This window comes from Ovis canadensis, chromosome 14, assembly GCF_042477335.2.
Source record: "Ovis canadensis isolate MfBH-ARS-UI-01 breed Bighorn chromosome 14, ARS-UI_OviCan_v2, whole genome shotgun sequence".
NCBI lineage: Eukaryota > Metazoa > Chordata > Mammalia > Artiodactyla > Bovidae > Ovis > Ovis canadensis.
In genome coordinates this window covers 39,549,397-39,572,611 of record NC_091258.1, presented here as the reverse complement: position 1 = coordinate 39,572,611, position 23,215 = coordinate 39,549,397, and the positions used below count along the sequence as shown (strand labels likewise).

Here is a 23,215-nt window from a genome sequence, read left to right as displayed (position 1 = left end):
CTGACATTATCCCCCTGAAACTTCTGAGTGTTTCCCATTTTTGTCACAGGATGATCCAAACTCACCTTGTGTCTTCCTTGTTTAAAAATCCTGGAATTAGTCATATCTCCAAGGAATCTTTATTCTTAGTATTTAGAAACCAAGATCCAGAAGTTAGATGAGCTCCTTGCTTCTGGGGTATCACTGTTTCTAGGACTTTTAAAAAATTGAGACAGAATTGATACATAACATTGTAAGTTTAAGGTGTATAACATACTGGTTTGATACATTTATAATGTAATATGATTGCCTTTGTAATGTTAGCTAATACATCTGTCAACATCATATAATTATTTCTTATGGTGAGAACAATTACTGTCTTAATAAGTTTAATGTTTATTATACAGTTTTGTTGTCCATAATCACTGTACTGTGTATTAGATCCCTAGGACTTATTTGCTAGTTGCAAGTATGTACCTTTTAAACATACATTACCTCACCCCCTGGTAACCACCATTCCACTGTGTTTTTTCAAGTTTGATTTTTTAACATTTTAACTTACTTTTTATTGAGTTATACTCAACATAATAGTTTCAGGCATACATCAAAATGATTTTAAATTTGCATATATTTCAAAATGATCACAAGTCTAAATGTTTATTATTACACATAGTTGTTGTCTGTTTTTTTTTCCTTTTTTCCTGACTTCTCAGATTTATTCTATTAATCACTATAGTCAGCATGTTGTATATTATATCCCCAGGACTTAAACTTCATAACTGGAAGCTTGTACCTTTTGACCACCTTCACATACTTAATGCGTACACCTCTGGCAACCATCGGTCAGTTACCAGTTCTCTGTATAAGTTTGATGGTAGTTTTTATTTTTTTTTAAAGATTCCACATAGAAGGGAAGTCATAGTCTTTGACTTATCTCGCTTAGCATAATGTTCTCAGACCCAACCACGTTGGGACAAATGGCAGGATATTTTTCCCCCTCGTGGCTGAAGAGAATTCCATAGTATACAGAGTTGACCCTTGAATGATACGGAATTAGGGGCATGAATTCCCATGTATAACTTTGTAGTTGGTGTCAGCATGTGCAGTTTGGCATCCAGCCACAATCATATAATGCCATAGTACATATTTAGTGTAAAAACCTTCGTGAAACCTTCGTTTGGTGGACCCACTCGGTTCAAGCCTGTGTCTTTCAAGGATCCATTGTATGTACTACATCTTCATATGTTCGTCCACTGACAGAAACTTATGTTATTTCCATATTGGCTATTGAAAATAATGCTGCAGTAAATACAGGAGTACAAATATCTTTAATAACCTGTTTTCATTACTTCTGGATGTATATGCAAGTGAGATTGTTGGATTGTATGGTCGTTTTATTTTTAATATCTTGAGGAACCTCTACATTGTTCTCCATAGTGGCTGAACAAGTTTATAATTCCACCAGCAGTATATAGGGCTTCTCTTTTCTCCACATCCATGCTAACCCCTCTTGTCTTCCTGTTGATAGCCATCCTTATAGATGTGAGGTGATACCCTGTTTTTGATTTGCATTTCCCCCAAGGATTAGTGATGTTTAGCACTTTAATGTTGGCTAGCTGTTTTGGTGTCTTCTTTGTCCTCTTAGTTCCTCTGCTCATTTTAAAATCAGATTTGGAACTTACCTGGTGGTCCAGTGGCTGAGACTCAGAGCTCCCAGTGCAGGGGTAGGGGGTTCAATCCATGGTTGGGAAAGTAGATTTTAGATGCTGCAACAAAGAACTCCCACAGTCTAAATATTTTTTTAAGTCATATTTGTTTTTCTTACTGAATTGTATGAGTTCTTTATAAACTTTGGATATTAACCTCTCGATACATGACTTGCAGATATTTTCTCTATTCTGTAGGTTGTCTTTTCATTTTATTCTTTGGTTATACTGAAGCTTTTAAGTTTGTTGTGGCCTGATTTTGTTCTTTTTTATGATTGCCTTGGCTATTCAGGATCCTTTGGTTACATAAACATTTTAGAATTTTTTTTTCTATGAAAAAGGCCATTGGAATTTTGATATTATGTTGAATTTATTGATCGCTTTGGGTTGCTTGGACATTTTAACAGTATTAAGTAACACTGTCCTTCCTGTGTTTATTACTATTATTTTTCTTATGCTTGCTTTCAACAAAGTCTTGTAGTTTTTGTTGTACAATCTAATATATTTTATTAGACTCAGTTTTGGCAGCATTAGGTCTTAGTAGCATGTGGGTCTTAGTTAAGACCTAGTGGCGCTAGGTTTTAGTTTGCAGCATGTGGGACCTAGTTTCCTGACCAAGGATTGAACCTGGGCCCACTTTGTTGGGAGAATGGAGTCTTCAACCACTGGGCCACTATAGAAGTCCCAGAAATTTTTCAAATGAGTTCCTGTTGATACTTAAATTTCAAATAAAATATTTCAGGTTTTAAAAACTTTTATCTTTTAAAAAAAATTATTTTTTAATTGAAGGATAATTGCTTTATGGAATTTTCGTGTTTTCTGTCAAACTAAACTTTGATCTTTACTACATTGATCTGTAATCATTCTGGATGCCTATTCATTTATTTACTGTATCCAGTAATATATAAATGTAGCATAAAATTGCAGTAAAATATTAAGTGCTGAAAGTAAACCTGTTGAGTCAAATTTCTTTGATTTCTTTCTGTCCTTAAAAATATATCCCACTCTACATCAAGAATGTTCAGGATACTGTGTTAGTTGAAATATTTGTTTTTACTGTGTTCTTTATTATCAGCTTGATACTCAGGTTCATTTATTCTTTTTGTTTGTTTTTTTAAATTAAATATCAAAGATGTAAATAATGGTTCAGAAGTCAAAACCATATAAAAGGTATAATCAGTGAATTTTTGTTCTGATTCCTGTCTACTACCCACTTCTCACCCACTCCAGTGTAGGTAGCTTTTTATTAGTTAATAGCTGATCTTTCCATGTATTTTTTGCAAAAAAAAAAAAAAAGCAACTGTGTTTATGTGTGCATATATACAAAATAAAAAGTAGCATTTATAGAAATTAAAGCTTTAAACAAAGAGTAGAATACTTTGTACATTATCCGAGATGTTTGTTCTCCAGTCACCAACTCATGACCATTCCTTTGCTATGATAAATACTGCAGTGAATAATACTGTGTGTGTGTTATGTTACATGTGTGACATGTATAGATTTCTTAGTGGACTTTTAAAAAATGGAATTTTAAATGAAAGCCTCTCTGTAATCTCTGTTAATCTGTAGCTTGTTTTCTCTGCACATGTAAACATAGGTGTGTTTATGCGATGGCATCATGCTGTTCAGAGTACTGCAGCTTTTCACTCAGTGTCATGAATATTCTTTTATGTTAACACTTAAAAGATTAACTGTAAACCACAACTGCCTGGTATTCCTTAGATTGGATATTCAAGAAACAATTTTATATAAGTTCGACTTCTACGTACCATTTTATAAGCTTTTCATTCTGCACTGTGTAGTGGATGTTTATAGCAGAACTACATTTTAAATGTCTATTTCACATGTTGGGTGGGATTCCATTGGATGTAGGTAGATAATCCTTTTACTGCTGTGTGTGTGTGTGTGTGTAAAAGATACTATAGACAATATACATATATACTTTGAGCAATACATATACATATGTATATATACATATATTGTTTCTAATATCTTTAATATTAGGAAAAATACCAAGAATACACTTTTAAAATCTTTGTCTTCCAAAGTTGCTGTTTTAATCTTTACATAGCCATATCCTTGGTAGATTTCTTTTATCCTTGGTAGATTTTTAAAAAATTAATTTGCTGTTATTTGGCTATACCCAGTCTTAGTTGGCAATATGTGGGATCTACAGTCTTTGCTGCAGCATGTGGAATCTTCTAATTGTGGCATTTGGGATCTTTTTTAGTTGCAACATTCAAACTCTTACTTGAGGCCTGCAAACTGTTAATTGCAGCATATGAGATCTAGTTCCCTGACCAAGGATTGAACCTGGCCCCCTGCATTGGGAGTGTGGAGTCTTAGCCACTGCAGCACTGGAGAAGTCCCTGAAGTTAGTAATTATTTAGCAGTTTGAGTCCCTGATATATATGGAGACCAAAACTAGGCACTGCGTATGCACATGAAATGCTCCTGGGCCACAGATCCCTTACAGTTGAGGAGTATCTTAGACTCTCAGATTTAGTGATCTTGAAATAATTTAACATCTAAACATTTTGAAGGAAAACTGTTGGAAGACACTTTATTGTTTTGCACTTATCTATTTCAATAAAGATGGCCTATAAAGACATTGTGACCCAATTTATATATACATTATGATGCTAAAGGTTAATTGGAAGGGTCTTAACAACTTAATAGTGCAGTTACTGAGGCAGTTAAATTAAAAATTATCTATCATTTACTTGCATGTGATTGTACTTCTGACTAGGAAAATTTCAATGGATTGTCATACCTTTTGGTAGAGTTGGAATATAAGTGCAAAATCCTAAGCTTCAGTTTATAGTTTTTCAGATATGCAGTGAACTAACTCCTTGTATGGGCCATGTAGTGCTTGTAATAAGTTGATGAACAGTAAAACAATTATGATCACTTTCATGTGAAGGGATAGGCAAATATGTTACCCATGTTTGGTGATATAAGGTGGAAAGGAAAAAGACTGGTGTGAAGGGCGGGGCGGGATTGCAATTTAGACAGGGTAATACTCACTGAGAAGGTGACATTTGTGTAGACTTGAAGTAGTTAGCCATATTGGCATCTGGAAGAAGATGGTTCCAGGCAGAGGAATCTAAGGTAAGAGTATGCTGGAGAAGCAGCCAGGAGGCCACTGTAGCTAAAGGGAACTGAGCAGAGGGGAGTGAAGAAGGCTAGAGCAGCACCAGTGGCTGGGTTCCCTCAAGGCCATTGTAAGGGCTCAGGCTTCCATTCTGAGTCATTGGAGGGTTTTGAGCACAGGATGACCTGAGTGTTTTATATTTGGAAAGTCCTTTTCTAGTGTTGAGAATAGACTGGTGTGGAGCAAGGGTGGAAACAGGGAGACTAGTTAGGAGGTTAACATAGTAATCCCAGTGAGAGGTGATGATTCTTGGTTATAGCTGTGGTAAGAAATGAATAGATTCTGCATATATTTTATAAGTTGAGCCAAAAGAATTTTTTGACTGATTACAGTGAATGGGAAATCTAAGAATTTGGCCTGAGTAACTAAAGGAAGGAGTTGCTATCAACTGAGATGGGGAAGACAGGTGCAAGGATCGAGCCCATGCCCCTTACAGTGGAAGCATGGAGTCTTAACCACTGGACTGCCAAGGAAATCCCAGGGGCTCAGTTTTGAACATGTTTTTCATTAGGAAATTATATAACACAGTTCTAGATATATGAGGGAAATTTGGGTTGGAGATAGAATTTATAGAAGTTATTGCTATATATAGTTTCTAACATTGTAAGACTGAAGTATATCAAGAAAGTGAATGTAGAGAAGTCCAAAGATTCCAATACTGTGAGGTCAGAAGAGGAAGTGCTGGTAAAGGAGACTAAGGAAGAGACCAGTGACATGGCATTTTAGAAACAGATTAACAAAAGTGTAACTTGGACAGACGGATCAGTTTCTCTAAGGCTTCTGGATGGCTAAGGTGATCACATGTCCTAGTTTATACCTGTTGTCTTGGTGTAAATTGTTAATGGTACCCCTTTATTTTCAGAAGCATCCTAGTTTGGTTAATAAATGATGTTGTCACCCTACTAATAGATCTCATAAAGTCAGGGCTCAATTGGGCGTTAGTTTAATGCATTAACTTGCTTATGTAATGAAGACTGACTTGTTGAAAAGTGTGTTAGAGTAGTATTTTTATCCTTTGCAGTTCTTTTTTTTTTTTTGGCCATGCCTTGCAGCTTTGGGATCTTAGTTCCCAGACCAAGGATTGAACCCAGGAACCGAACCCTGGCCTCCGGCAGTGAAAGCACCAAGTCCTAACCCTTGGACTGCCAGGGAACTCCCTCCTTCGTAGTCTTTAGGTGTTAATGCGAAAAAGTTGTAACCCTTGTTACAGAGCTTATGTCAGAAGAGAAGATATAGTTTGAAGTGCCAAAGTAAGCAGGAATTCATTTTATTGGAAGGTCAGTGAACACTTACTTTGCTGGATTTGTGCTGTGCCACAAGTAAACCTGCTTCCCAAGTGGCGCGAGGGGTAAAGAATCTGCCTGCCAAAACAGGAGACGCAGAGAGAGACACTGGTTTGATCCTTGGATTGGGAAGATCCTCTGGAGTAGGAAATGGCAACCTGCTCCAACAGTCTTGCCTGGGAAATCTCATGGAGCTGGGTGGGCTTCAGTCCATGGGGTCACAAAAAGATTTGGACATGACTTAGCAACTAAACAGCAATACAGTGTAAAGTAACTACTGTTCATACGAATACTATACTTTGAATAATACATATTTAGGGTTCTTTTTGGCTCTGCTGGGTTTGCATTGCAGCTTAAGGGCTTCTCTTGTTGCGGAGCACAGGCTCCAGAGCGTGAGGGCTTGGTAGTTGCGGCGTGTGGGCTCTATAGTTGTGGCTTGAGGGCTTAGTTGCCCCATGGTGTGTGGGATCTTAGTTCTCTGACCAGGGATTGAACGTGTGTCCCCTGCATTGGGAGGCAGATTTTTAACCACTAGACCACCAGGAAAGACCTTGAATAATACAGTTTTAACTGAACACAACTTATAAAAATTAAAAATACTTTGATTTATACTTGCCACTAAAAACAAGCATTTTATTTTACTGTTATTATTATTTGGCTGTACTATGCAGCTTGCAAGACCTTTAGTTTCCTGATCAGGGATTGATACTGGGACCATGGCAGTGAAAGTGACCCTGACCACTGAATTGCCAGAAAAATCCCCCAAAATGAGCATTTTAGATTTTTAATAAAGAGTTAAAAGTTAAATAAATAAAGAGTTAAAAGTTTCTTGATCAGGGATTGATACTGGGACCATGGCAGTGAAAGTGACCCTGACCACTGAATTGCCAGAAAAATCCCCCAAAATGAGCATTTTAGATTTTTAATAAAGAGGTCTTCTTTTGACCCCTTTTATTCACACAGTTCTGATGATAATGTTATCTGAAGGCATCTTAGCCAAGGACTTTCTGACTTAGAGTTTTTATTTTGAACTTGGGAGGTTATTGAGTGGTTTCTTGGACTTTTTTTTTTTTTTTTTCTGGAAATGACCTGTATATAAGCTGCCTGGTTTAGCTTGGATGTGAAGATTCTTGAAACAACCAGTGTTATATATGTGTAGCTCTGTTCATTTTTCCTCTAGTTCCTTTGGCTGATATTTTACCAAAATCTCAAGTAATCTACTTATTCTAAACTTACCTACCCTTCTGATGGGTTTTCCCCCCTTTTCTTTGACTTTTCTTTAAACATTTCTTTGAAAAAGAAAGGTGGAAAATAAAATACATACTTATGTGAAAACAATGTTAGAAACTAAAGAAGATATAAAAGGCAGTCTTCCACACTTTACCTTCTTACTCAGAGGTAGCTATTAAATACTTATTCAACAAAAATTCCTATGTCCTCACCCCCACCTGCAGGATCTTAGTTCCCTGACCTGGGATGAAACCTGGGCCTCTGCAGTGAGAGTCCTAACCACTGGCCTGGTTTATTTCTTAATTTATTTCTTCTTGTATTTCTTCATATTTAAGCAGTTACTTTTTGCTCTACTTTTTCTATTTGCTGTGATACACAGTATTTCACTGAAAATCTGTTTCCTTTGAGTTCTTGAGGTAATATACATCAAAAGATACAGTCTTAATTGTGGAATTATGGTTGTTGGAGTAATGCAAAAATCACTTTCTACAATATTGCCAATTTGAGTTTCAGAAAAGGTTGTACCAGTTAATAATGTTAACAGTCTTGGTGAAATATGCCATCATCATAATATGAAGGAAACAACTTGCTCTAAGAATTTATAGCAAGCATGTTAGTTACATATAATGGATAGATAGCATCAGTTTATCTTTGACTTCTTATATGGCATTACTTTAGAATAAACAAAAATGCCTTGCTACGTCCCCAAGATTCGCTTACTGTTTTTTTTCTCCCCAGAAAGATGTAGAGAAGAATAGCATAGGTAGAAACAAAACAGAACAAAGCAGGGTAGGCTTTCTACATTGTTAAGAAGTTATTAAAGGTTTAAATGCCCTTACCAAGGGGATTTTTATTTTTATTTTTTTCCCAAGGGGATTTTTAATCTTCATGAATTTCCTTTACCTTACGTAGTAAGTTCTGATGGTAATGAAGTTATGAGCAGATTTCTGATGGTGAAGCTGTGGATAAGCTCAGCTCCTTGCATTCAAAGATTCTTCTGTCAGCAGTGGTGCTTGGTGAATTCTTAAAAACTTGGAGTTGGGGGTGTGTGTGTATGTATATGTTGTGATACAGAATAGCCCTGTGTGTGTTGTGATACAGAATAGTTCCTGACTCAGCAGGTGGTTGGAATTAATAAAATGATAAGCATCCTGTCATTTTAGCTATATTGCTGCTTTGAGTTGCCTTTCTAAATTCTGTTACTGAGAAGTTTGAACAGTGCAGGAAGAAATTTGGTTTCTAGGGCCCTTAATTTACTTTTAAGTCAGCTGTTCAAATACTGAAACATATATTCTAAAATACAGCTTTGAAACCAAACTACTGTCTGATTCTGAAGCAATACATAAGTAGTAAGGTGAATAAATGGAATCTATAAATAAGTTGTAGACAGTGTGGGAAGAGGGCTTGAGAATGTCAGATGAATGTTTCTTTCCACGAGCCCTAATTTTAGGGTAATACTTTCTTGTGGCTTCTAAAGGATGTAGTGTAAATTATCATTGAAATTGTTAAAGGAGAAGCCTCGTGTTACAGGACATCTTGCTAAAAATACAATCTTTTTTGAAGCGGATGGATGTATTTTCTTTTTATACTGCCCCTACCTAATTTTTCAAACTTGGCATCTTTTTATCAGTAATGGTTGAGACATCATAATTTTTTAAAAGGTCCTTGGTGGTATTTCAGGTCTTAAGATGGAGAGTTATTTAACCTCTTTTAATTCTAATAAATTACCTAATTAATTTTTTTTTATTCTAAATAGGTGCCATGTTTCAGAACAGAGTAAGACTCCTGGTAAAAAAGAACTGAAGACACTGTACGGACACCAGATACAGGCTGATTACAAAGAAAGCAGTAACCTGCCTCTGAGGTGACTAAAGGGGAATAATGGTGATTTTGCGCCGGGCTCGGCCGCCTGCTTCCGCCCCAACCAGCAATGAATCTTGACTCGCTCTCGCTGGCCTTGTCTCAAATCAGCTACCTGGTGGACAATTTAACCAAGAAAAACTACCGAGCCAGCCAGCAGGAAATACAGCATGTAAGTAAACTAGTGAGAAAGCAAGCATCATTAAAGGAATGAGTGAAGGAAATGAGTAAAGGAATACAGTGAAGAAAAATTGGAAATTTATGTGGGTATGCTGCATGAAAAATAACTTTGCCTCTTATTTCTAGTGATTTCAGCTTAATATATAGAAGAGATCTTACTTCATTGCTTTTTTCTACATTTTAGGATTCACAGATTTTGATTTTTCTATAAAGCTTAGGAATCTGGTCTGTTTCATTTTAGTCGGTCCCGTTTTCTTTTCTGCCTTAAAAAAAAGTGAGATATACTTCACAAACTATAAAACTGATCCTTTTAAAATGTAAAATTTGCTAGTTCTTAGTATATTCATAAAGTTGTTTGGCTCTCGCCATCTAACTCGAGAATGTTCACATCACCCCAAGAGGAAACACCTGAATCCATTAGCAGTTGCTTTCCATTTCTCCCTACCTCCAGCCATTGGCAACCACCAACCTACTTTTTGCCTCCATGGGTTTGCCTTTCTGAACATTTCATATAAATGGAATCATACCATATGAGGCATTTTGTTTCTGCCTTCTTTCACTAGTGTAAGTTTTCAAGGTTAATTCATGTTGAAGCATGCATCTGGATATTTAGGTTTGGTTCCACTTTTGGCTGTTGTAAATATTGTGGCTATCAACATTCATTTACACGTTTTGGGTGGATGTTTATTTTAAATTTTGAGAGTATATACCAAAGAATGGAATTGCTGGGTCATATGGTAATTTAGGAGAACTGTGGTGGAAACTCAGTAAAAATCTTGGCCAGCTCCACAGGGAGAGCTGGAATGGATATCACAGTGGTCCCCTGGGGGTCCCAGATGGCTTGGCCTTTGTATCCATGTTGTTGTATGAGGGCTGCCTCAGAAAGACCATGTGTTCTTGGGTAATATGATTCAGCTTAGACGAACACGGAAGGAGCCAATTGGAAGGGTACCTACAACTTTACCTTGAAGTGGGAAATATGGTGGCACTGCCTGGATTTCCCCCAGCAAGGCTCAATGTGGTCAACTTAATAGTATATTATAATTGGTTTGATTGTCTTCTCTACTCTGGAGACCTCAAAGTGTGGGACTGTCCTTTAGTCTCTGTCTCCTATACCTAACCTTTAGTGTTCAAGTGCATTTGAATTGAAATGAAAGAAGGAATAAATTATTTAATAATTAATTTTGAATGTTGATGCTAGAATGTTTGGTGTTAGCCTTGGGCTGAGGTTTTCAGTGTGTACAGATTTTCTTTAGACAAGTGTGGCCTCACTGGTACCTTTCAGATAACCCCCCTATTTTACTTTGAGAATGGTAAGAAATTTAGAACTGGGATGGGAATAGGGTTCTAGTTCTTGACTCTGGATTTCCTTTGGTGATAGGTAAAGGCTTACTGCAGTTCTTAGCTGCCTAGTATTTATTTTTATAAATATTTAGGGGCTTCCCCTGTGGCTCAGACAGTAAAGAATCTGTCTGCAATGCGGGAGACCCTTGTTAAGTCCCTGGGTTGGGAAGATCCCCTGGAGAAGGGATCTTCTCCAGTATTCTTGCCTGGAGAATTCCATGAACTGAGGAGCCCGGTGGGCTGTATAGTCCATGGGGTCACAAAGAGTTGGACACAACTGAGTGACTAACACTTTTCACTTGATGTGGCTTAAATAGGTTGATAGGAATTGTGTTCCTTTTGTTCTTTCTTCTGCTGACAAGTAGGAAGAAGGAATATTTATCAGATTTTCTTTAGATGTATGAAATCTGTAAATGTGAATGAGCTGGCTAGTATTACTATGCTATAGGTGAAAAAGCAACTGGAGAATTTAATTTGCCCCCTTAGTCAGGATTTTACGATGTCCTTTAGAGAGTAACTCCTATAGTTGTTATTTTCTTTGAAAATATTTGTTGTCGTTATTAAAGAAGATATGAGGACTTTGCTGGTGGTCCATTGGCTAAGACCCCACACTCCCAACGCAGGGGTCCTGGTTTGATTCCTGGTCAGGGAACTAGCTCCAACATGCTACAACTAAAGATCAAAGATCCCTCATGCTGCTGCTAAGACCCGGTGCTGCCAAAGAAATTAGTAAATATTTAAAAAGGTACTATATGAGTAAAATACAGAAAAATAAAATCAAGCCTGATTTTCCTACTCAGCTTTTTAATACTTGAGTAATTTTTGGTTTGCATTAAAAGTATTTTTATTATAAAAACATTTTATACTGTTCTTTAAATGATAGTCTCAATAAATTTAAAAATTTTATTAAAATTTCAATTATTTCATTTATAAAATGTAATAATACAGTTTTAAGATTTTATTAAAGATGATCTCAGTCACACATGAGTAGGTATAATAGAACCCCCATGAATCTGTCATCTGGTTTCATTTACCATAAACCTAATCTCAATACCATCATCACATCTTTTTTTAAAACGCTCAGTAAGTCTTTTTTTTTTAATGTTATTAGAGTATAGTTGGTTTACAGTGTTGGTTAGTTTCTGGTGCACAGCAGAGTGATTCAGTTATGTGTATGTATATTATTTTTTGTATTCTTTTCCATTATTGTTTTATTACAGGATACTGAATATAATTCTCTGTGTTGTAGAATAGGATGTTTATCCGGTAGGATGTGTTTATCCATTCTGTACAATAGTTTGCACCTGCTACTCTCAAATTCCCAATCCTCCTCCAAACCCTTCCCCCCAGCAGAATAGTTCTTAAGCATCAAATATCCAGTTAACATTAGCATTTTTTCAGTTGCCTCATTTAAAAAAATGTAAAAACTGTTGACTTGAGTCAGGACTGCTCCCCCATAGTTTGTTGCATTTTTATTAAATGTCTTTTAAAATCTATGGTTAATTCTTCTCTTCCCACCCCCTGCAGTTATTTTGTTAAATCAGATTGTCCTGTAGTTACCCACTGTCTGAATATTGCTGATTACATTCCCGGGGTGGTATTTTACATGTTCTTTACTTGCCTATAAATTGATAATTAAATTTGGGAACTTAGTCAGATTAATTTTTCCTCCTCCCTTAGGACAATTTTATGTGTGGCAGTGTATATTTAATTAGGAGGTTCATAATGTCTAGTCTCTATTTTTGTGATTTTTGTCAGGCATTGTTCATTGACTGGATTTCATTGATTGTTAAGGATTGCAAAGTGGTAACATTCTAATTGTTAGCAGTTTTTATTAGTTGAAATAGTTCTGTAAATGGAAACTTGCCCTTACCACCTGTAATTGTCTGGTTGCCTGAAGTATGATTTATATAGAGGAAGGGCTTGATTCTGTTCGCTAGTTTTCAAAATGACTTATTTCCTAGCCTCCAAAATAAGACCAATGAATGATTTTTTAATATTAGAAATCTGCATATTTTTTTAACATATTTGATGTGTTTGAATCCATTGAAAGTATTTTTGATATTCATCCATTATCCTTCTTGGCCAGTGAAAGCTTATTCTTATTGGCTTCCAAGTCCTTTGACCCTATTTTAAATTTAAAAAAAAAAAAAAAATTCCTCCTTCCTTCCTTGAGCCTTCGCTGCTGCATGGAATTTCTCCAGTTGCAGTGTCCCGGCTTCCCATTGTGGTACTTCTCTTGTTGCAGAGCACAAGCTCTAGGTGCACAGGCTTCAGTAGCTGGGGCACATGGTATCAGTTGCTCCATGACATGTGGGATCTTCTTGGACCAGGTATTGAGCTTATGTCCCCTGCATTGGTAGGCAGATTCTTAAACCACTGAATGACCAAGGAAGTCACTGAAGTTTTTTTTTTTTTTTTTTTTTAATATGAGAGGCTAGAATAGGAAAAAAGTAGTCTTAGTTCCACCATCTTTTACTTAGGAGTTTGACAGTTTTGTCCTTAAATTAATGTCTTTTGTGTTAAAAGTAATCTTTTATGTCTCCCACAAAAATTTCTCATGTTCTTTTCAATATGTTAAACTGTTTGAATAGGTGCACTGTTTTTTATAAAGTAATCCGAAGCATTCATACAGATAATACACTAAAAACCCAGAACGAATCTTTTGGTTCATGGAGTCTGTTAATGTGCTGTTTAATAGACAGATTATTACTCTACATATACATTGTGCTAAGCTCTTTTCAATAACCTCAGATATGCAGATGACACCACCCTTATGGCAGAAAGTGAAGAGGAACTAAAAAGCCTCTTGATGAAAGTGAAAGAGGAGAGTGAAAAAGTTGGCTTAAAGCTCAACATTCAGAAAATGAAGATCATGGCATCTGGTCCCATCACTTCATGGGAAGTAGATGGGGAAACGGTGGAAACAGTGTCAGACTTTATTTTTTATATAATCACTGCAGATGGTGATCACAGCCATGAAAATAAAAGACGCTTACTCTTTGGAAGGAAAGTTATGACCAACCTAGATAGCATATTCAAAAGCAGAAACATTATTGCCAACAAAGGTCCGTCTAGTCAAGACTGTGGTTTTTCCAGTGGTCATGTATGGATGTGAGAGTTGGACTGTGAAGAAAGCTGAGTGCCAAAGAATTGATGCTTTTGAACTGTGGTGCTGGAGAAGACCCTTGAGAGTCCACTTGGACTGCAAGGAGATCCAACCAGTCTATTCTAAAGGAGATTAGTCCTGGGTGTTCTTTGGAAGGAGTGATGCTAAAGCTGAAACTCCAGTACTTTGGCCACCTCATGTGAAGAGTTGACTCATTGGAAAAGACTCTGATGCTGGGAGGGATTGGGGGCAGGAGGAGAAGGGGACGGCAGAGGATGAGATGGCTGGATGGTATCACCGACTTGGTGGACGTGAGTCTGAGTGAACTCTGGGAGTTGGTGATGGACAGGGAGGCCTGGTGTGCTGCGATTCATGGGGTTGCAAAGAGTCGGACACGACTGAGTGACTGAACTGAACTGAAGCTCTTTTCTTGACTAGATATGACATGAGCACAGATACATAAATTCCCAGTTCTCACTTATAGTCTAGTGAGACGTAGAAAATAGAAAATTATCTGGTGATGTACCATGGAGAGAAGTAAAATTATCTGGTGATGTACCGTGGAGAGAAGTAAAGCAGGGTGAGGGGTGATGATGGCAGGTCATATTGCTATTTTAGGGAGGGTAATTAGGAAACCTCTCACTGATGAAGTGACTTTAGAGCAGAAACCTAAAGGAGGTGAGAAGACAAACCGTTTTTAAATACCTGGAGTTTTTTAGTTAGAGGGAATAGCGTTGGTAAATTTGAGCAACAGCCAGAAGCTCAGGGCTAGTACTAATAATCAGATCAGTTCCTTTAGGGCTGTTCCCTGTGGGCTATTATTATAAAAGTTGCAGTTGTGTTAGATTTCAGGTTATACTCTTTAGGGTAAAAACAACAATGGACAGAAAAAGTGAGGCTCCCACGAGTGCAGTTTGTTATAAAATTGTTGCCTTACAACTTCAATGGGTCATTTGTGCTGTTTGATATTTTTGGTGTAGAGGGGAATCAATGTACACAATTAGGCGGGGCTAGTTCCTGATAGTTCCTGTTTTTCTTTCCTTCTTGCTAGTGCCTGTAGGAAGCGTTTTAAAAATATGTAATCACAAAATATTGGCACCTCCATCTCAATTCCTAGAACTCTTATTCCAGAATGAACAGTTATGTAATTTGGGATGTTGTGCTAGAGGTGAATTAAAAAAAATCACTCAGTTTTGACTATAAACTTGTATTTTTGGTCTTTTTAGATTGTGAATCGGCACGGTCCTGAGGCAGACAGGCATTTGTTACGCTGCCTATTTTCGCATGTGGATTTCAGTGGCGATGGTAAAAGCAGTGGCAAAGATTTTCATCAGGTATTTGGGGCTTACACAGTATATATTCGTTTAGATCCAATTGTTCCCTGAGTTGCATTTTGGGCATAGTTGCATAGCAGATCACACATACAAATAGGATCCAGAAATAATCTTAGCTGAATGGCTTAAAGATAGAGGGACTTCTTCTTTTCTTATCCTTCTCTTCTCTTTTCTCTTCTCTTGCCTGGCTGAAGAAGGCAATGGCAACCACTCCAGTACTCTTGCCTGGAAAATCCCATGGACGGAGGAGCCTTGTAGGCTGCAGTCCATGGGGTCGCAAGGAGTCGGACATGACTGAGCAACTTCCCTTTCTCTTTTCCCTTTCATGCATTGGAGAAGGAAATGGCAGCCCACTCCAGTTCTTGCCTGGAGAATCTCAGGGACTGGGGAGCCTGGTGGGCTGCCGTCTCTGAGGTCGCACAGAGTTGGACACGACTGAAGCGACTTAGCAGCAGCAGCACCAGCAGACCGTTATAGCTACACAATTCAGGCTTAGAGAACTGGGAATGAGACCTGCTTGAAGGAAGCGGGACTGTAGGGCAGTCCTGCTTGACAAGTAAGTTAGGCAGAAAGAAGATCTCTTGTCCTAGATCCAGTTCTATGGCTTGATTCTTAATCTGGGAGCAGTTTGTCATGATATTATGGTGACCTTGTCAATGGACTCTCTCCTGCAGAGGTTTTGGTTAACACTTCTTGTTAATAGACTTTGGTAGTTTCAGTGGGATTTTTAAAGAGCTGATTTTGATAATGTAGGAACAGTATACAATATCAGGTTACCCTTTAATATTCTGAGCAATGCTGCTTCTGTTTATGCAAGGTAATGACTGAGTGCTAATGAAATTTTATTTTTTATTTTTAAAGACTCAGTTTCTGATTCAGGAGTGTGCGTCACTGATTACGAAGCCAAATTTTATCTCAACGCTGTCCTATGCCATTGATAATCCATTGCACTATCAGAAGGTTGGTATTCCTTTTAGTAGCCCTAAGATGTAATTTCTTATTAGATGTTGTAAAAAACCCTTAATCCTTGATCTTGTATCATATTTTAATTTAAAAACTTCAAATACCTACTTTGGGGGGTTTTATAGCTTTCTAACAAAGTCAGGGTAGTTTGATAATAATTAGAACCTTAATAAAACCGGGTCATATCAAAGCTTAAGCTTGTCAGAACACAGTTCCACAACTGTTGCTAGCCTCACTACAAATTTGTCACTCCTCTGCAGCACCATAATTGGGTGAACAGATGCTTTTATAGATCTGAAAATTGTATGCTCCTATTTTAAAATAAAGTTTGGTTTGTTTCAGAGTTTAAAGCCTGCACCCCACTTATTTGCCCAGCTGAGTAAAGTTCTCAAGTTAAGCAAAGTACAAGAGGTAAGTGATTTAAGAAAAGAGATATGCAGAATTAGCAATAAAACAACTATTTGTACTCTTTGGTCAATCTGACCCTTCTTTTTTCAGGTAATTTTTGGCCTTGCCCTCTTGAATTCTTCCAGCACAGATCTCAGAGGTTTTGGTAAGTTCTTCTTTCCTGTAGTGAGGTTAGAGTCTTTAAAATCTGTGGATTTCTGAATTTTGAATTTCCATAGTTTAGAGAGTATGATTATTTTTGTTTGATCTCCTTTGTGTGTATATAGTAAGAACACATTAAAATTTGCCTTCATAACCATTTTCAAATGTATAATTCAGTAGGGTTAACTGTTCACATTGTTATGTAGTGGATGTCTGGAACTTCTTTGTTCTGAAAAACTCAAGCTCTGTACCTGTTCAGAAATTCTCTACCCCCTCACCAAACCCTTGGCAATTGGTCTTTTATTTTATGTCTGCCAGCTAGAGCTGTGAAAACACAGAGGGTAAAGGGTGAGTTGGTGAATGAGAACGATGGTCATCTATCTACATTTTGATGGTATGTGACTTCTGACCTGTTGTGGTGCAAAAATAACTTGTTTGTTTGTTTGTTTACTTCCCTTCTAGCTGCCCAGTTTATCAAACAGAAGCTTCCAGATCTTCTGCGTTCTTACATTGACGCAGACGTCAGTGGAAATCAGGAAGGTGGCTTCCAAGATATAGCAATAGAGGTCCTACACCTCCTCCTGTCCCATCTCCTCTTTGGGCAGAAGGGAGCCTTTGGAGTTGGACAGGAACAGATAGACGCCTTTCTTAAGACGCTGCGCAGAGGTAAAAAGACTGTCTGTAGCCTATAAAAGATGATACAAAAGATGGTTTTTTTGGATGAACACACGTGGCAAAGGGATTTTAGAATACAAATGAAGACAGTGATTTACCTTTCTGTTAAGTTGTAATCTTTGAGAAGGAAGAGAGTATTTTATAATTTAAAATACAAAAGTGATAAAAGCCTTGTTATAGAAACAGTATAATGTGAAGAGTACTTCACCGACAATCTTGTTGTCTAAGTGCCACCTCAGTTTGGGCTTGGTGTATTTCCACGTGGTCAGATTTTTCCCTTTTATGGGAGACAGAGACTGCGGTATTATGGCATGTTCTTTTTGGTTTGAAAGAAATTGATCACTCTTGATATACCCACTTTACCTCTTTGGCTGCTGGCATTGTGCTCAGATAACTCCTGGTTCTGTTGTTGCCACCTTCCTTTCAGAGATCTTTAAAACAAATCTTATAGTGGACTAGCCACTATCCATTTTTATTGTCATTATTGTTTTCTTAACGTTTATATAATTTATATTAAAACTTATATAATTTGAAACTACATTAACTTTCTCAGTAATAGGAAGTGTTCCACTTGTCAGTGAAATGAAGAGACATGGATGTACCAGTTGTTTCTGATGCCTTCCTTGCATGGGAATTGATAGCTCTGTGTGACATTTTAGAGTGATATATAGGGTGTGAAGTATATAGTGATATATAGGAACAACAGACTGGTTCCAAATAGGAAAAGGAGTACATCAAGGCTGTATATTGTCACCCTGCTTATTTAACTTATATGCAGAGTACATCATGAGAAAACACTGGGCTTATGGAAGCACAGGCTGGAATCAAGATTGCTGGGAGAAATATCAATAACCTCAGATATGCAGATGACACTACCCTTATGGCAGAAAGTGAAGAAGAACTAAGGAGCCTCTTGATGAAAGTGAAAGAGGAGAGTGAAAAAGTTGGCTTAAAACTCAACATTCAGAAAACTAAGATCATGGCATCCAGTCCTATCACTTCATGGCAAATAGATGGGAAAACAGTGGCTGACAGTTTTCTGGGCTCCAAAATCACTGCAGATGGTGACTGCAGCCATGAAATTAAAAGATATTTACTCCTTGGAAGGAAACTTATGACCAACCCAGACAGCATATTGAAAAGCAGAGACATTACTTTGCCAACAAAGGTCCGTTTAGTCAAGGCTGTGGTTTTTCCAGTAGTCATGTCTGGATGTGAGAATTGGACTGTGAAGAAAGCTGAGTGCCAAAGAATTGATGCTTTTGAATTGTGGTGTTGGAGAAGACTCTTGAGAGTCCCTTGGACTGCAAGGAGATCCAACCAGTCCATCCTAAAGGAGATCAGTCCTGGGTGTTCATTGGAAGGACTGATTTTGAAGCTGAAACTCCGATACTTTGGCCACCTGATGCAAAGAATTGACTCATTGGAAAAGACCCTGATGCTGGGAAAGATTGAGGTCAAGAGAAGAGAATAACAGAGGATGAGATGGTTGGATGGCATCACCGACTCAATGGACATGGGTTTGGGTGGACTCCAGGAGTTGGTGAATTGCGTGCTGCAATTCATGGGGTCGCAAAGCGTCGGACACAACTGAACTGAACTGAACTGATAGGGTGTGACTTGGTCAATAGATAATGGGATATAAAAGAATTAAAAATATACTCACGACCGTTATATATGACAAAGGAACATTCAAATTTTAGAATTGGTGTTGAAGTCATAGTTTGGACTGGGCTAGCCGGGTTGGAAAAAACTGAATTTGAGTATGAACTTGTCAAAGACTCAGGTTTGAGGGACTTCTAAAGAGTAAAAGAGGACAGTTCGTTTTTAATCAATATAACAGTTATAATTATCTTCTTCCTTTCTCAGATTTTCCCCAGGAACGCTGTCCCGTGGTGCTTGCACCACTTTTATACCCTGAAAAACGGGACATTCTAATGGACAGAATCCTGCCTGATTCCGGAGGGGTAGCTAAAACCATGATGGAGAGCTCTTTGGCTGATTTTATGCAAGAAGTGGGCTATGGCTTTTGTGCAAGGTTGGTAGTAAGGCATTTTAAACCTCTGATTACTCTTAGGACAAGTACAATGTCATTTTTTAAAGCAAGTTCCTGATGATTCCTTGATGTGTTTTCTTTGCCTCTCAAGAATTTTGCTTCTAAATTCAATCTTCCACATATTAGTTTTGCACCTATTAGTGTTTTGGTGGCTAAATTTCTACTTCTCCACCCCCCCTAATTGCTCACATTTATGATTCAGGGGTTCCTAGCCTAGTTGGCATGTTAGGCATTTTTAGCTTTTGAGAGAGAAAGGGCATTGCAGCAAGTGTTAATGGGACTGTGTCCCATCCAGCATGCCTGATTTGCTCCTGCCTGCTCCCACCCTCAATTTCCTCACTGTGCCTTGATTTTTACAGTCTTCCTTTTCTGGCCTTTCATACCCTGCCTCTCAAATATTTTCCCCACCTGCCAGGGGCATCAGAGGAAATTGCTTACCCTCATGGTAGCACTTAGACTATTAAACAGTGGATCATTAATGTTTCTTCTGAGAATATATTATTAAGGGCGTTTATGTGCTTTAGTTTGACTGTAAGTGTAACATTTAATATTTTTAAAACTCATGTAAATCACATTTCCACTTACATTTGAAAGTGTATTTCTTATGTGTATGTATGTGCCTGGCATAAAACTTCTGTTGGTGCAAAGTGAAAAAAAGTACATTTTCAAGGCTTTGTACATATCAGAATAACCCTTGATTGGTATAAATCAAGTTATTCTTTAAAATACTGTTATTCAAAGATTGAGGAGGATAATTTTGTTTCTTTTTGAAAGATACTACTCTTAATTCATAGTTCCTTCTTTCATCAGTATTTTAAACTTTTTTCTTAACTGGGCATTTTTTCCATTACTTGCTGTGTAAAAGTAAGAAGAAATGAAGTGTATTACTCTATGTTACGTATTATTTTATGTTAGTAAAACTAGTGATTTCACTCAAAGACTCAGATGAGTGTTTATCTTAACTTTGATGTTGAGGGTGCTAGTTTTCTGAAGTTAAATTTTTGTTTCAGTATTGAAGAATGTCGCAATATAATCATGCAGTTTGGTGTTCGGGAGGTCACAGCTGCCCAGGTTGCAAGAGTGTTAGGAATGATGGCTCGAACTCATTCAGGATTAACAGATGGGATTCCATTACAGGTAAGTGTGTCCATCAGCTATTTCACAAAGTGAATTAATGTCCTACCCTTTTTATTTTATTAAGTCAGTATGATTGTTCTATCAATCTGAGCTGAACACATGCAGTAGTTGGCTTTGTTTAATTCATTTTTTACTCTTACAGAGTATCTCTGCTCCTGGCAGTGGAATCTGGAGTGATGGAAAAGATAAAAGTGATGGAGCACAGGCACACACATGGAATGTAGAAGTCTTGATCGATGTTCTCAAAGAACTGGTGAGTGCATGTAATGTTGTATATTTATGATGTTAGTAAGGTATAGCCCAGAGAATGAAAATTTTAATGAGTAAAGTGCCTGGCTGAATGAGGGCTGCACTGTTCTGTAATTTCTGACTTCATTGGCTTAAATGTAATGAAACATCAGAAATAATTATGTACTGGAAATAGCACATAGTCAAACTCTAGCTTTGTTCATAATGAATTGTTGCTATGCAGTTCTGAATCACACTGATGAGATTATTTGCTGGTGGTTACTGTGTGGTTTTTAGGGAAGGATGAATTTGTTACCAAGTTGATTATATGAAGAATTATTGAGAAAGTCTGAATGTTTTCTGGAAGGTGTAACAAAAACCCTGCCAACTTTGTTTGTGATGGGTAGGAATAATAAAAATCAATACATCTCGTACTAGTTCCACTTCTAGACTATCCATAACTAAATAATTGGCTCCCAAATAAAAAGTATTTCTCCTAAAATAAAAAGTACCTCTCCTAAGATGTTGAAATGTTAAATAAAAGGGTGAAACTTCTAGTTATTAAAAGGGAGTGTGGAGTCAAGATCAAGATGTAATATTCCAGGCTTGTTCATAAAATGTCAAGAAACTACATATAAGGCTAACGACTACACACACACACATAACATTCTTGGTAAGGTGTCAGGTCATTTATCCCATATTTCAGTTTTAGTTTTCTACATATGTACTTAGAGGCAGAACTGAATAACAAGGAATTGTACCATTCTCTGTATGACCTTAACATCAAAGGGGTTTCCCTTTATTTTTCTTAATAGTAAATGGGTTTATGGTGTTCAAACCTATTAAAAAAAATAACTTGATAATGGCAGAAATTTTGGAAAGTGAAATGAAAAGCAAAATAAAATCACAGTTTTATCACTTATGGATAACCAGTTACTTGTTCTTAACCTGTGGCTGTCTATAAAATGAAAACATGCTTTTCTCTCTGTTTCATCACAGTAGTTTATTGCCTTATTGACAATACTCTCTTTTTTAATTGTAGACAAGGACAGTGTTCCGTGTTATCTGAACCTGTGTTGTTTTGATTTCAGAGTGCAAAGGCTATAAATTAAATACTTTCAGTGTGGATTTGAATAGTTGAATTAGTAATACTTTCCTCTTCCTTTTTCTTCTTATATATTTGAGTTTCTGTACATTTTTTTGTAGACAGGGAGCAGAGGACAATTTCAGACACACATTGGGTTAATAATTTATTTGTTTTTGTTGACTACCCAAGATGGAAGGAGGAAACCATAGGGGCACACCTGTGGACTTCCCAAACTTAACCTCTTTCTAGGAATGTTATTTAATAGTATATTTATGATTCTGTTCTGTCACATTCAGTCCTTGAAACAAACTGTAGGAAAAAATCTCAACTCTGAATGCTGTTGTTGCCTTAGAGTGAATATCCCTACTGAGGTTTACTCTTTGTACTGTATACAAAGCAAGTGTTAAAGTCTTCAGAGAAGTCACCTTAAAGCAAAACTAAACTGGATATGATGCTTTGGTTGGAGATTTAATTTTGAAGTATGCACATCCTTTTTTTTTTCCCCTTTCAAGCACAGAATATTCTTTTTTTTTTTTCCATTTTGGCCACACAATGTGGCATGCAGGATCTTAGCCCCCCACCCAGGGATCCAACTTGTGCTCATGACATTGGGAGCTCAGAGTCTTAACCACTGGGACACCCACTTGGGACACCAGAGAAGTCCCAAGCACAAAATATTCTTATTGCTTGGTGCAGAGTGTTTGGTAAATGATCTTATATAAACTTGTTTCCTGTGCTTTGTGTTTCTTTAAGGAATCTCATCGTGCTTTTATGAATACTTTCTCATAAAACATTTTTGAATAGAATTTTTTAGTCATTTTGACAGAAAGAATTTAGATCATTTTTCCTAATGCATACATTGAGATACTTTTAGGGAAGCTCTTTAAGATTGACATTTGGGATAATTGATTTATCTTTGCCACTTCGTTCCAAAGTAATGAAATCTTACTGTAAAGAAGAGGCATTATTGGGATGGGTATGTTCATTGCACTAAGTAGAGGAAGAGAGATTTCCCCATTATGTTCTCAGATGTATTCAGAAGTATATCATGAGCTGAAAGGTTGGAGTTGCTTGCTGAAAGATTGGAGTTACTTACTAGTAGAGTTGGTTTATTTTGAATATTAAGAATTTGCTTTTCTGAGACTCCTGGTGGTCCACTGGTTAAGAATCTGCCTTGCAGTGCTGGAGATACAGACTCGATCCATGGTCACTAAACTAAGATCCCATATGCCGTGGGGCAGCTAAGCCCATGTGGTGCAATGAAGACCCAGCACAACCAAAATAAAAATAAAAAAAAATTTTGAAAAGAATATACCTCTTGTAAGACTTTTTGGTAATGCC

At 37.2% G+C, this 23,215-nt stretch overlaps 1 protein-coding gene across 8 annotated transcripts in view; it reads left to right on the top strand.

The window, feature by feature from the left end:
• Positions 1–23,215, top strand: part of CNOT1 (CCR4-NOT transcription complex subunit 1) — an 83,784-nt gene that overhangs the window by 18,121 nt on the left and 42,448 nt on the right. For all 8 annotated transcript variants that reach the window (XM_069552923.1, XM_069552919.1, XM_069552921.1 and 5 more), the window contains exons 2-10: positions 9,109–9,384; positions 15,072–15,179; positions 16,041–16,139; positions 16,485–16,553; positions 16,641–16,695; positions 17,154–17,357; positions 19,236–19,404; positions 20,433–20,559; positions 20,702–20,812. In XM_069552923.1, the coding sequence (XP_069409024.1) occupies positions 9,283–9,384; positions 15,072–15,179; positions 16,041–16,139; positions 16,485–16,553; positions 16,641–16,695; positions 17,154–17,357; positions 19,236–19,404; positions 20,433–20,559; positions 20,702–20,812 (1,044 nt within the window). In that variant the 5' untranslated portion in view covers positions 9,109–9,282. The remainder of the gene's footprint in view (positions 1–9,108; positions 9,385–15,071; positions 15,180–16,040; positions 16,140–16,484; positions 16,554–16,640; positions 16,696–17,153; positions 17,358–19,235; positions 19,405–20,432; positions 20,560–20,701; positions 20,813–23,215) is intronic.